A 14,762-nucleotide genomic window follows, 5' to 3' on the forward strand; every position below is an offset into this window, starting at 1 on the left:
TTTTGCATTTTCTAGTGTGTTAATTGATTTAGACATTGTTCTTTGTTTATTGGGCATTGATTTAGCAAAATTGAACTATAATTGTTGTTAAAAAAATCAATTAAAATAATGAGGATTAAAGTTTACATTCTAAAAAATGGAAGTCCCATTCAATATTTTTTACTAATTAGGGCATTAAAACCAAGGTAGAGAAAGAGAAGACAAAGAGATAAAGAAATAAAGAAAAAAAGGGTTGCCAAAGCCACTCCTTCCACCACATGCTTCCATAGAGGAAAGACCTTTCTAAGAGCTTAGAGTAAGTCACATGCGTGACAACAGTGCTACAACCTTCCTTATCATGTGTTACATGTGCTAAACATTGTTTTTCCTTTTCATTCAATTCAATCTTTGATTCTTTAATATCTTTTCAATTTAGACCATGATTCTTTAATAACTCTTAAACTTTTTTTCCTCTTGGTTCAATTTTGACCATTGATGCATCTCGAGTAGCCCAACTTTACTTTAATGAGGTTTTTCGTTTGCATGACATTCCTAGGTCCATCACTTGGGATAAGGATGTCAAGTTCATGAGTAATTTCTAAAAGAGTTTGTGGAGAAAAATAAGAACTCCGTTAAACTTTAGTAGTGCTTATCATTCTTAGATTGATGGGTAAAAAGAGGTGGTTAATCATAGTCTCAACAACTTACTGCAAAGCCTTGTAGGAGATAAGCCAAAATAGTGGGATATGACATTACCACTAGCGGATTCATTTATAATAGGTCTCGGAATTGAACTACCTAACTAAATCCCTTTGAGATTGTTTACGGAAAAATTCATTTTGCAGTACTAGAGCTAATTCTTGTTCCTTACATCAGATGATTAAGCATCCAAGCAACATATATGGAAGATTACGTGCATGACATTCATGATCATGCCAAACAAACAATCAACGACAACAATGTTAAGTATAAGTTCCTAGTTGATACTCATCGTAGGAGAGTGGTGTTCGAGGTTGATGATTTGGTATGGGTAATCCTTACACATGATAGGTTACCGGTGGGTGAGTATAACAAGTTAAAGGAAATGAAGATAGGCCCTTGTGAGGTGTTGTAAGAAATATATGATAATGCTTACAAGATTCGTCTTTCTAATCATCTAAAAACTTCTAATGTATTCAATGTCCAACATTTGACATCTTATTTGGAGAAGGAACAAAACTTAAGGTCAAGTTCTCTCCAACCTAAAAAGAATGATTTAGTCAAATCTACGATAACGGGTGATTCTGAGCAATTAGGTATGGATCTACCACAACTATATGAGGATTTGCCCTAGAAAAATTATATTGATGGCTTAGCTGATGCATTTATGGACTGGTGAGATCGATCTAAGCCCAAGACGAGGTTTAGTTATGTTAGGCTAGAATAATGGCTCAAAAGAACCATAACTTTTAATGTAACAATTAGGTCCATCTTAAGTTCTTACAGGATTTTCTAGAGACTATTTTTCTTTTAGTAGCCATTATGTCTCTACGCGAATTGTTAGGTCTTTAGATATAAAACATCTCGCCGAGACCCTCAATTTTGATAGTTTTGTTATTTTTCTTGTTACTTTTAGATTTCATAACTTATTTTGGATTTTATGCTTTTTTCCTTTGTATCTTTGTATTTTTTCTTTATTTTCTAGTTGAGGTAAGATTTCTGACCTATTTAAGATTTTGTAAATCTCCTAAGAAAACAAACTTTTATTAGCATTATTGTTAAAGAGAATAAACCAATAAATTTGAAGTTTACATCTGCAACCCCTTTCATTTATAAAATTTATGTGTTCTTTATTTGTTGTTGTCTTTAGCTTTCTTCTACATCAATTTTCCTCTTAATGAGAGGAATTCTATTGAGGTATTTTTGGCTTTCATATCACATGAAAAAGTAAATCACAGTTGAGAGAGGTTTTTCATTTTGATTGTGTTTTTCAAACAATTTGTGTTTTTTTAGTTGGAAAAATAATTTCTTGAGGTTATAAGAGTGCTTTTGGGGGGTATTTTTATGTAAAAATGAGTTGAAATTTTGATTTTTGGATAAAAAAATTCACAACTTGATCTTTCAGCCACTCTCGGTGCCTAAAAACTGGGTTTGTAAAAGATGTTTCCTCTGTTTCTTTTTAAAAAGTTAAGCATCATTCACCTAGTTTGATTAAAAGAAAAAGAAAAAGAAATGGCTTATACACGGGGGCTTAGGTTAGGAGATCAATGCACCTAGACTTTTTTTAAAAGGCCCACGGGCGCTAAGCTACCAAGGCTCGCATGCCTACCTTGTTTTAGTTTCTTTTTTTTTTCTATTCTTTGATTTTTTTTCGTTATTTTTTTTTCAAATTTTATTATTCAACATTTTTTTTATTGTTGATATTTTTGTGCATTTTTATCCTTTAATATTTAGTTGATTTTGAATTGGTCTTTATGATATATTTGGGTTTACTTTTTATAGGATTATCGCAATCTTATATGAATGTCCTGACATTTGGTTGGTACTTGATGAGGATACAAAAATCACAGGGAATATTCTAGAAGAAATTATTCCTTAAGATCCTTGTATTTCATTCACAGTGTATTCTACGACCTTCACTTTAAAACTGCATTGGCTTCTTCTTTAATGGATCTCCTTAGGGGATGTGAATCTCTTCTTAAATAAATACCTGCACAAAGTCCTTTAAAGACCCTTAGGGGTGTTAATGGAGGACCCTTCAAAGATCAAGTCAGTACTAGGTATTTTTATGTAGCAAAAAGACATTAATGAAGATATTAATAAGCTTTTATGAAGATAAAGAGGAGGAAGGGGAAGAAGATGTGGAATTCAGGTTAAAGAAGAAGAATTGTGTTTATGTCTCAGAATATAAAGTTTCAAACCCTTTTCCTGTAAACTCCTGCTTTCTTTTATATTACTTGCCTTGACTTGCTTCATTTAACATATGAGGGGTAAAAATATAATTTCATAATAGTAAAATAATATTATTATATTGCTCATACCATCACATTTAATTAATATAAGTATGGACCACTTATTCGTATTTAATGGGATGTGATGGACATTATAATTACTTGCCCAAGCCCGGATTATGGGAAATTCAGTGTGGAATTACCTTTTAGCTATACCTTGAACCTGAAAGAAGTTAAGTTCAACTCATACGTTGAACCCAAAATGAGTTAGGTTTAACTTGTGACTGTACCCAAGAATGGTTAGGGACAGGCGCATCATAGCCCAACGTGGAGTTGAGCGCGGACGCATCATAACCCAACTTAGGGTTGAGCGTGAACGCATCATAAACCAATGAGAAGTTGGCCTCAGACGCGTTCCTGACCCAACATGGGTTTAGGCGCGAACATGTCCCCGACCCATCATGGTTTTCAGTGTGGACGTGTCTCGGCCCACCATGGGCCTGGGTGCCGACACGTCCTACCCCAACGTGGGGTTGGGTGCGGATGTGTCCTAGCCTAGCTTGGAGTTGGGCGCCGAAAAAGAGATAACCCTATTTTGGGTTGTGATTCTCGTGTGTTGGCTTTTAAATGGGAAAGGTTTTAGGAAACTATAACCCATTAGTAGCCTTCTAAGTCAGCTTATTTTTGAAAAAATAGGCAGACTTGGGCCTAAAGAAAATTTTGACTAACCTTAGTTGAGTCGTAATCCTAATCAAGATGTTCTTTATACTCCTTCTATCAAGGCCTTACTGGCAGGGATAGTCTTCCTAGAGAGTTCATTGTTTGAATCTTCAATATATGTTCTCAATCCTTCTTTCGAGGAGCATTGGACACTCACTACTGTCCTGGAGAAATGGGTCTTAGACGCCACAGGGGTGTGTAACCCTGTTTGGACCAGTAGGAGGTGTTGCTATAGGAGGGCTGGTTTTAACACTTTTTAATGTTGTAGATGCTGGTACCTATGTTAATTAGGAGAAATGTGGGTCTCATACCATACACAGGGTGTATAACCCGAGTTGGATAGACGGGGTGTTATTGTAGGAAGGCTGGTTCCAGCACTTTTTGATGTTATAGAGGCTGGTACCCATGTCATCCAGGAGAGATATGGGTCCATGACGACACATAGAGTGTGTAACCCGAGTTGGATAGACGAGATGAGCCTAATAAGGCCACCCCAACACTTTTGAATGCTATAGAGATTGGTCTCATGCTGTCTAGGAGAGATGTGGGTCCCAAACTACATACATGAATAAATAGCCCGTTTGGACAGACATGATGGACCTGATAAGACCGTTCCAGTGCTCTTACTTCCAACTGAAAAGGCTAGATAGAAGGAAGAGAGGGGCATTGAAAGTCGTTTTGAAGAGTGAAGCATTGATCCCTTAGTATTACCTCAGAGAGGTGGGTCCTAGATGCCACAAGGGTTTGTAGCCTCAATTGGTGACAGTAAAGGTTGATGCTCACTTTGAACTTTGCTACCGTCCTAGAGAAATGGGTCTCGGATGTCACAAGGGTGTGTAACCCTGTTTGGATCGGTAAGAAGTATTCTTGAGAAATGAATGTAAATTAAGTAAGAACACAAGTGAAAAAAAAGCATTCTTTATTTATAAATTCAACAATGATATAGCTTAAAGTGGTATGAGTGCCTTGCATGAGAAAGGTCAGAGCCTTGTAGGTATTGTAGGTGATCAACCAATAGGGCTTTATTGCCCTTTCGACAGGTATTTGCACATTTTCTTGAGGCTTCCTGGTTCCTTTTCTCTGCAGCTACCGCTTTAACTATTGGGAACTTCATGGTTAAATACTTAGTGCTAACCACTACACTGATCTGATGGAGCAATAACCTCCCGATGGTGGCATTATATGGAAGTTAAATGTTAATGACCATGAAGGTCTGTTGGATAGTCACACAACAGGGTGCAGTTCCTACAATAATAGTCAACTCTATTGCTCCCTTCACGGGCACTGCTGACCCTTCTATCCTGACGAGTGGTGTTGGCACTAGATTCATTCTAGAGGTGTTTACGCCTATTTTTTCATGGCCTCTACTAATAGGATGTTCATTGGGCTATCATCATGCTCTAGAATCCTGTAAACCATATGATCTTTCATGACCGTGGAAATCACCAAGGCATCTTAATATGGATGTTTAATCCCCTATCCATCAACATGGGTGAAGGTGATGGGTTCATGCCAAGAACTTTCTTAACCCATTGTAACTAGAACTTGATCTCTCAGCCTTGTTCTCTTATTATTGGTGACACCTATGTTGGTAGATAAACCCCTTAGTATGTATGACAAGGATGTCTGGGAGTGCTGGTCTCTGTTGCCTCGCTTCATCTCCCCTTTTTGAGATGGATCCTTTTTTAGGAATTGTCTGAGGTATCCTTGTGTTAAAAGTCTCTCCACTTCTTTCTTGAGAGCATAGCAATACTCAGTGTCATGCCCTTTCTCTCTATAGAACTAGTAGTACTATTCGGAGAACTTGAGGCTGAGATTAGGCTTTGAGAGAGAAGAATATTGAGGTAGGTTTTGACCCTTCAAAGTTGTGTAGATCTCTGTGTAACTAGTGTTTACAGGAGTGTAAACCCTTTCAGGGCCTACTGGGATGTTCCCTGGAGGGCCTTTTCTTCTTAACATCACGTTGTCTAATAGAGAACGATTCCTATTAAGGGGTTCAACTCTGACCTTTCTTTATGGATCTAAGAGGAGCTTCTGCGTAGCTAGAGCTTCCTCTACTTTCATGTGCCTCTCGATCATTGCATTAACAAATTTTTTTTTAGATCTTTCCAGTATTTTTAAATTCATGGAATTCCTTATTTGAACTCCTATTCTTTTCTACATTATGTTTTTTTTCTGGAACAAACATTCCTTTCTTAAAGTTCAACATCTAAAATCCCAATTCTAGTTATCATTTCATCACATGTTAAATCTTAAATGAAAATTAACCGGCAACTTTCAAACAAGTGAATAGAAACTTTCTTATGATGGGATGAATCGGGGAACATCTCGATGACATGACTGTTTATGATCTGGTACTTCTTTGTAGCTATGGTGGCGGAGGTAATTGAAGATGATGGATGGGAACGGCTCTCCAAAAACTTTTAGTTTAGGAAAATGATAGGTGCACAAACTGCCTAAGCGTCAAATCCCAGAGCAAAAAATTCTCAACCAGTCGCCTTCACCTCTGTCCTCAGTGATGCGTGCATATCATGATCAACTCCTGCCCCTTTCTTTTAGTTTATTATCATTCACGAATCCGCTATATACATCTAAGGTATTCTATTTCCTTATCTTCATGTGGGATAATGGAACAAAAGAGACCAACATGTGGAAATCAATCAAATAGTTCAGGACAAAACACACACACACACGGTGCAGAAGAGAAAAGCAACAGCAGCTTCCCTTTAACTTCGATAGATTAGTCACTGCTTAAATTCAAAAAAACCCAGGAAAGTGTAATAAACACCTACAGACATGTGCATAATAAAGAGGCAACTGCAGCTCCCTTTAACTTATATCGATTAGTCCCCACTTAAATACACAAAACACATGGACATGTAATAAACGGAAAATAATACACTTATTTACCTTTAACAACATTAAGAGTCTATAGCATAGTGAAAGATCACCAGCATCTCATGATTGAGACGGGTTTGCTTCTAATAACAATGGTCTGAAAGCCTTTACTTTTCCTAGGCAAGATTCCATTGCTGGTCGAAAGTCAAGCCTCACTTTCAACTTCAGTCTCAACAGTATTGATAGCTTCAGATAAATATTCCTGAGCTTCTTCAAGTGCAGATTCCTTGGCATCATCAGCGTACAGTATCTTTTTTATTGCAACTGTCATCTGCATGGCATTTAAACAATGGCATGACTAAAAGCATAACCCCGCTCCATATTTATGATACTAACCATGTCTCTTGATCTATATATTAGGCATCTAGAAACTCTTACCGGTAGGTCCTCCATTTCAGGAATCTGACATAGTATTTCTATATCTCGCAGCTTCGCAAAGTAAAAATCTCTTTCTTTTTCCAAATGGTCCACTGAGAGCTTGAGATTTGTAACCTGTATGCAAACCAGAGTCATCAGTACTCACCGTCAATATCTTTTCATATTGCAAAACTCTGTTATGATAACTATGACTACAAATTAGAGCTAGAAAGAGCATGTAGGTTGATGAAAATTTTTAATCTCCACCATCAGTGTGAAACAATTGATCATCCCCCTGCCAAGTTGATAGTCAAAACTCTAAAGTTCAAGAGAACAATCTGCATACATCATAGACACTAAATGCAAGGGGATTTTGAACTGCTCCTGTTTCAAATACAAGAAGAAAATGGAATACCTCCTTGGACAAGGCTTGAATCTCCTCTGAATAAGTTGCTCCACCTGCCACAGAACTTCCCCTACCTTGCTTTGGCCCTATAGCAATGTGCATTAAACAACAAACAAATAATTTAGGAAAAACAAAGCCAAAATAAAAAAGTGAGGCATGGATTTGGAAGATATCACGTGGTCTGTACTTACCGGACATTTTATTCAGGTCAACTGTGTCACCAGAGCCAGAGTTATGCATATTGTTTGCTTGCAGTGATTTTGTGGTCTTCTGAGAACTCTTGGAGTTACGGTCCTTCCCACCCTTACTTCTCCGTTCCACAGGATTATAGTTCCTTTTAGAAATAAAATACACAATATGTTTACTTACATGATTAAAGCACATGAAAAACAACTATTTCAAGCAAGTTAAAAGTAATGGAAGAATGATGTGTAAGAAAACATTATATACTCATTCATGATTCCACCATTTACAGAGTCACAGTATCGTTTCAGCCATTGTAAGAATTCCAAGTTGTCCAATGGCCTTCCCTTAACAAGCCTGTTAACTTCAATATGCTGCCATTTAGACAGAAAAAGAAGGGATGTCAAGGAAAATATAGTGTCTCCTGGCTCATGTTACAACTTAGAAAAGAATTGTATCCTGTCTCCTCACTCGTATCAGAACTTAGAAGAATATCAAAATTGTAAGTAAAAACATTACAAATGAACTCACATGTTAGCACAAACAACATTAAATATCAAAATTGTAAGTAAAACATACAAATGAACTCAGATGTTAGCACAAACAAAATTCTCAATCATATCGCTAAATGTACTAGCAATACACAACAGCAAAACATGGAATAATATCCATTTGCTGAAACACCAATGTTGCGTTTGGTTAGTGTCCTAGGACAGAAAGGACGAATATAAAAGAGATGAAAACGTGTTTGATTGAAGAGATAGAGTCACAAAGTAAATGTCTTTGAGATAGTTTTGGAGTGAATTTTATATTATTTCAAAACATGAAGGACATAGACATATCCTCTCTATCCTCATTATCTTTGTCTCTTCTATAAAGTGAGGTAATAGTGTCTAGCTTCTCATTATTTTTTTCCCTTTTCTTTTATTGTGGTTGTTATTTTTTTCTTTTACTGTCTTTGCTGACAGAAGCCAAGTTCGCCTTCTTTGCCTAGATTTTATCAGACTGAAACAAACCTAAATTAGCAAATCCAAGAATCTCCCATCCAACTCTGGCTTTGGACAGGCTGAAAAATAATGCCAAACTCAAATAGATGATCCAATCAAGGAAGATATGGTCCAAATGATAACAAGAATGAGAAAACGTATGGATACAAGATTGGAATGCTGCAAATTTATATATCTAAACTGTAGTATATGATGGAAATTACATTTTTACTCTCTAGAAACTTCCTGTCATGGATCAAGCTAGTAGAACAAGGCTCATATGGTGATTCAGTAATATTAAATGAAATGAAACTGAACATTAAGAAGATCAACACAAAGAAAGAACAAAAAAAAAAAAAACGTGAGAGATTGAATTAGTACCTTCTCAATTTTCAACTTGTTGAATACATCTTGCAGAACCTTGTAATTTTGGATCATATCATATTCTGTCTTCGCATCAAAATTCACCTACAACAAATGGAACTTAAATCTAGCGGAAGGCATTCTATAACTTCAATACTCAACCAAATGACAAGGCAGATATTAAAAACAAAGATGTCGCAAATAGCATTCTGTCACCTTGTGCATAGGCACAACTCCTGGATAAGTCATGTCCATCATCTGACACTGCACCGCACCAGAAGCAGCCTGCACACAGTAATTGACATGGGAAACATTAGAAGAGAAGGAATTAAAAGGCGTAATGTGATCTCATTCCAAGAGCATTCGATAATAATATAGCAATCCAAAGTACATGTAAAAAAAAAAGTTACAATCCTGCAGGCAAAGCTCATGCCATAACTGGTTCTAAGAGTCCTCGAGGCCATGTCAACAGAGAATTCGATAATTTAAATCAGAGCATCCCCTTTTGTTTCCTTTTTTCGTAAAAGAAAATTGTCATATGGGAAACAAAAAACCCATTTCGTTAACATGCTCAAAATTGCTAAAACAATACGGAAAGCCAAACATTCCCTTAAATTGAGGCAGAATAAATAAATCCAAAAACGCAAACAAAACCATAAAGAAACAATTTTTTTTTATAAAAAACCTCTTCGATACGAGAGAGATTGAGCTGAAGTCTGTTGTTGATCCATGTTAATATCTCATTTCTTCCGACAAAATACGCACTGTCCATCATCCCTATATTCGACGCCATTCCTCTCTCTGTGTTTTTTTTTTTTTCCTAGAAGATGAGAAATAGTTTTCTTTTAAGAGCAAGAATATGAGGAAATTTTTGGTTTTGATTTTGATTCGAGATTAGAGCGTGAAATTAGGGGTTGCCGTTTTATTTATTTATTTTTCCGGTTTTGATTTTTTATTTTTTCAGTAAGTTGAAACTGAAACTCAAGAAAATGAGTGGTGAAAAAGAAAAAGAGCGAAACTGATGATTAGTTAGCAGATAGAGACAGACAGCACCAAAAATAAATAAATAAATGGAAATGAAATTCCAAAATTTTGTTTATGTGGCAGGCACCGACTCATTGTGTTATACATATGTGTGGTAATTTTTTTATTATTTTAATGAAGATATCCAGGCTAGTTTACATGTACTTCAATTAATCTCACGGGTTCTAAAATTAACAATCATATAAGCCTCCAGTGACCATTATATAAGCAACCACAGGGCTCGAACCTGAGATCACAGAATGAGCAAACCTCTTGGTTCCAAACTTTTATCACTGGACCACCACCTAGATGGTTTGATACATTTTTTTTTAATTGGAAAGGTGGTTGGGTGATTTGAATTCTTTTCCCATTATATAATAATTACATAAATTATAATAATTTAAATATAAATTTATTTTACTACATTAAACTATTAATGTACACAACTGTTTAAATATATATGTTTTTTTTAAAACAATCACATTTCAAGTGCTTATACTAATTTAATTGTTCCAAGCAATGCCATGCAGAGGACTAAAAGGGAAAAAAACAAGAAAAAAAAACTACCTAAATTATAAAGGAAAGTTATAAATAAAATAATAAAAAATAAATTGGAAGATATAAATTTCAAATGATAAATTGCATAAATAAATTGTATATATAGATTTGGTCATTTTTTCTAGTAACTATATCAGGTGCTTTATATTGGTGTAATGTTTGAATTCTATCTAAACATCTAATTTCAATCTGATCATATACAGAATTTAGGCATTAAATTTTAATCCAATTTAAATTTTTCCTTGCTAATAATTAATAATCAATTAAATCCAAACTAATCTATATCCTTGATAAGCTCATTATGTTGAGGACTCTTATTATGAATAAAATTGAATTTTTTAATTATTCATATGAATTCAAATTTTTATGATCGATTACTTTTTTTTGATCGATTATGTTTTCTAGTCAACTGATTAACTACTTATACACTTAATTAATTAGAAAACTATAAATTTGGTCCATTTCACTATTCATGATCGATTTTAGCTTTTTTTTTTAATTTAATATTGAACAAAGAAATATACCTCATCATGCTAATGATGTAATTGATCATAAAATTGATCATCCATGAGATGGATAATAAACATTGTTTGCTCAAAATTATCAATCATGGTCTTTAGTGTTTGATTGACATGTTAGCAAATGAAGTCATTTTTAAATCTTCACAATGTATAATGTTTAAATTATATTTAATTTGTCAACTTTACAATTAATGTATGTCACATTCATTTCTTTCATAAAAACTTAAATTCTCTTCAACAAAAACCATAAACACTTAGAAAAAAATGAAATAAAAAATCTTAAACTCTATTTTTTAATCTCCAACTTTTACTCCTATATAGACAAAAGTTGTGATTTTAGACTTTATTGGCTGGATGAACATAATGTAGCAACACTTTGGTGAAGAATGGTTAATTAGTTTATAGTAAAAATAAATTCTTTTTTAAAATATATTTTACAAAGAAAATTATAAAGTGAATATAATTATGAGAATTCATATTGTATTTAATCATTGTTTCTAAATATTTTTGGTCATTACTCTATTAACACTGAATTATTTTGAGACCAATATATATCATGTTTTTTTTATATATATATAAAATGAAGAAATTGTTCTCAAGATAAGTATGAGAGATATTTGTATGAGAGATATCTATAATTAATATGTGGGTGTTTGTTAAATGATAAATACATTAAGCTAATTTGCATGAAGATCTTATATAAAGAGATTATTTATAACTATGGAAAGACTCACGTGATATAAGTGATCCTTAAACTGGAGATAATCAAGTTATCATATATAGAAAATGCTATGTTTAAATCTTGACTACATTTTATTTTAATCAAGGTATTTGAGTGATTATGATATGAACCTAGAGGGTAAGAACTCTAGAACCCACAAACAAGATAGAAATAACCCAAGAAAGCTAAATTATATTGATAAAAAAAAACTCAACCCAATAATTACCTGAATCAAGAAACCAAAGTTATTGGATGAAAAACCTCGATTCTTTGATTATAAAGAATCAAGAATTGAAAGTATAGGAAGAACGCTACAAAAACAATTGATCTTTGATAAGTTCAAGAAAAGTTCAATGAAGAACCTAAAGTAGGAGCAACCTCGCACACTTACAATATTATTCTAAAATAAGCTAAATCTAAAGAAAACCTAAATAAAAGTTAAATAACCATATTTATACCAAGTAAAACATCTTAAACAAGGCTGGAAAAATAATAAAAGAGTTTAAAATAAAATATGAAAAGGAATCCTAAACAAACTAGGAAAATAATGCAATTCTCGTACATCAACTTTTAGTCTTTATTACAAGGCCTTTCCAAAGTTTGATAACTATAAAAATTTAACCATATAGGGAATAAGGTCTTTAGAATCTTTTAGAAAATTTCAACCTGATCCAACAAACGAATCAAAAGTTACACTTATTAGCATAAAATTATCCATTAGAAAAAATAAGTCTTAAACCGCCTCTAATATCATTGAATAATGAGGATTCTTGCTATACAAGGAATCATTGAAAAATAAGGATTGTTACATAACTAATCTTCTTGGAAAGTAAGAAATCCTTACAAAATAAAGATTCTACATATAATTAAATCCTTTCCTTCTAAGAATCCATAAATCATATGGAAAACATTTTTAAAAAAATTTTCTTGTTTGCTAGTAGTTTTTCAAACCTGATTTCAAATATGTTATTCTCTCTCATCTAGATGAGCTACTAGGACTAACATATATGGATAAAAATCTTGAGATGTCTAGTTTACAGCTCAACTAGAATTGCAGCAAACTTCCACCTATGACTCTAAATATAGCCTAAAAAGTACATGAAGGTCCAGTTTGGCAAATTTGCAATTTGTTAACCCAAACATCTTTAATCAACCAAATCAATTCCTCTTGGATCTTTTTAGTTTTAGACATTGTGATTAACCCAATCGGTATCTCTAATTTATTATTTAGTGATACTAAATGATTCTCATCATGAAAGCTAAAATTAGATTGATAAGAAAAAAAACATAACATAATGATTACCTGAATCAAGGAATCAAATTTATTGAATGAAAAACCCCAAAATTTTGATTGTAAAGAATAAAGAACTAAAAGTACAAGAAAAAAACCACAAAAACAATTGATCTTTGATAAGTCTAAGAAAAGTTCAATGAAGAACGTAAAGTATGAGTAGCTTTGCATACATATAATATTATTTTAAAATAAGCCAAGTCTAGAATAGCCTAAATACAAGTTAAATAACTCTATTTATATTAGGTAAGACATCTTAAACAAGACTAGAAAAATAATAAAAGAGTTATAAATAAACTATATAAAAAAATCTTAAATCAACTAGGAAAATAATAAAATTCATGCATAGTAGCTTCTTGTCTTTATCAGAAGGCATTCTCAATGGCTAATCATAGTAAAATGTTAATCCTATAAAGAACAAAGCCTTTAGAATTGTTTGGTGAAATTTTAGTTCAATCCAACGATCAGATCAAAAGTTATGTTTATTATTGTAAAGTTGTCCATTAGAAAAAATAAATCTAGAACCACCTTTAATGTCTTTGAATAATAAGGATTGTTTTATAAGGATTGTTGTTGCATAGGAATCCTTGCGAAATAAAAATTGTTGCCTAATTGATCTTTTTAGAAAGTAGAGAATTCTTGCAAGGTAAGGATTTCAAATGTAATTAAATCTTGCCTTGTAAGAATCTATAAATCATATAAAAAATAATTCTTTTTTTGAATTTTCTTTTTTGCTATTATATTTCAAGCCTGACTTCAAATAGATAGTTCTTTCTCATCTACATAAGTTACCAGGCCTGCCATATATAGATAAAAATCTTGAGATGTCTGGTTTTCATCCCAACTAGAATCACAATAAAATTTCATATGTAGCTTTAGATATAGCCCAAACAATACATAAAAAGGTTCAATTTGATAGATTTCAACTTTTTAACCCATCCTGAATCAACCCAATCAATTTCACTCGGATCTTCTTAGTTTTAGGCCCCATAATAAGACCAATTAGTACCTATAATTTATCATTTGGTGATGCTTGTTCATTCTCATCAGATTATAAAGGAATTCATCACTTTAGGTGAATTAGAAAAATATTATGTATATTCTTTAGAAATATTGATTATGAAATCCTTGTATAAGGTGGAATGAGTTTTGAAAAAAAAAGGTTTTAAATCTTATTCAAGTAATCAATGACCATGACATTGGGAACAAATATTATTTGACAGAGTCGATACACTTTATGCTCGAATATCTAAATTAAAATATTATTTATAACATGTTTTTCTAGCTATTTCACTTAATATCAGGATTTTAGATTTATACTATAAGATACTAACCTGGTTTATGAAACTAAGTTCTTACTCAACTTTCTATACACTTTTGGCAGGAAGATGATGTAAAAGATTTGTTTCTATACCAGAAACACATGACTATGGAATTTGTTTCAATCTCAGATGGAGAGAAAGCAATGGCTAATGAAGGTTATGTACTTTTCATTAAATAGTTGAAGTTGGCTAATTTTGGTGCAGAACACAAAGAACTGGTATTCATAAAAGCTAACATGTTGAGGTAATGAGAGCTATTAGTTTATGTACGTGCAAGATGCCATTTAGGTTTCGATATACCAAGATAGTATAAGTTTTTGGCTTAGATGAGGCAATCAAGATAGTTTAATTTGAAAATTATAAATTAGATCATTAATTTTCGTATTTTGTTTTCACATTTGTATCATTCATTTTCATTTTTCTTTCTTAATCTTAATTTAATCTTTTGAACGTAAAATAAAAAAAAATCATCAAAAAGAAAAAAAATTGAATAATTTGGTTTGT

At 33.0% G+C, this 14,762-nt stretch overlaps 1 protein-coding gene across 1 annotated transcript; it reads right to left on the minus strand.

The window, feature by feature from the left end:
* Positions 1 to 6,349: 6,349 nt before the first annotated feature.
* On the minus strand, positions 6,350 to 9,802 carry LOC133677949 (microtubule-associated protein RP/EB family member 1A-like). The gene is made up of 8 exons (XM_062100096.1): positions 9,508 to 9,802; positions 9,039 to 9,107; positions 8,841 to 8,927; positions 7,741 to 7,847; positions 7,482 to 7,624; positions 7,300 to 7,376; positions 6,906 to 7,019; positions 6,350 to 6,798 (listed from the first exon to the last, which is right to left on the minus strand). The coding sequence occupies exons 1-8, from the start codon at positions 9,613 to 9,615 to the stop codon at positions 6,673 to 6,675; spliced, it is 831 nt and encodes a 276-aa protein (XP_061956080.1). The 5' UTR covers positions 9,616 to 9,802; the 3' UTR covers positions 6,350 to 6,672.
* Between the last annotated feature and the right edge of the window lie 4,960 nt (positions 9,803 to 14,762).

This window comes from Populus nigra, chromosome 18 (assembly GCF_951802175.1).
Source record: "Populus nigra chromosome 18, ddPopNigr1.1, whole genome shotgun sequence".
NCBI classification, from domain to species: domain Eukaryota; kingdom Viridiplantae; phylum Streptophyta; class Magnoliopsida; order Malpighiales; family Salicaceae; genus Populus; species Populus nigra.

Coding starts and splice junctions, on each gene's coding strand:
- LOC133677949 (XM_062100096.1), bottom strand. CDS start 9,615: ATGGCGTCGAATATAGGGATGATGGACAGTGCGTATTTTGTCGGAAGA. Junction 7,625..7,740: donor AATGGTGGAATCATGAATGA/GTATATAATGTT, acceptor TATTTCTAAAAG/GAACTATAATCCTGTGGAAC. Junction 7,377..7,481: donor TGACCTGAATAAAATGTCCG/GTAAGTACAGAC, acceptor ACATTGCTATAG/GGCCAAAGCAAGGTAGGGGA.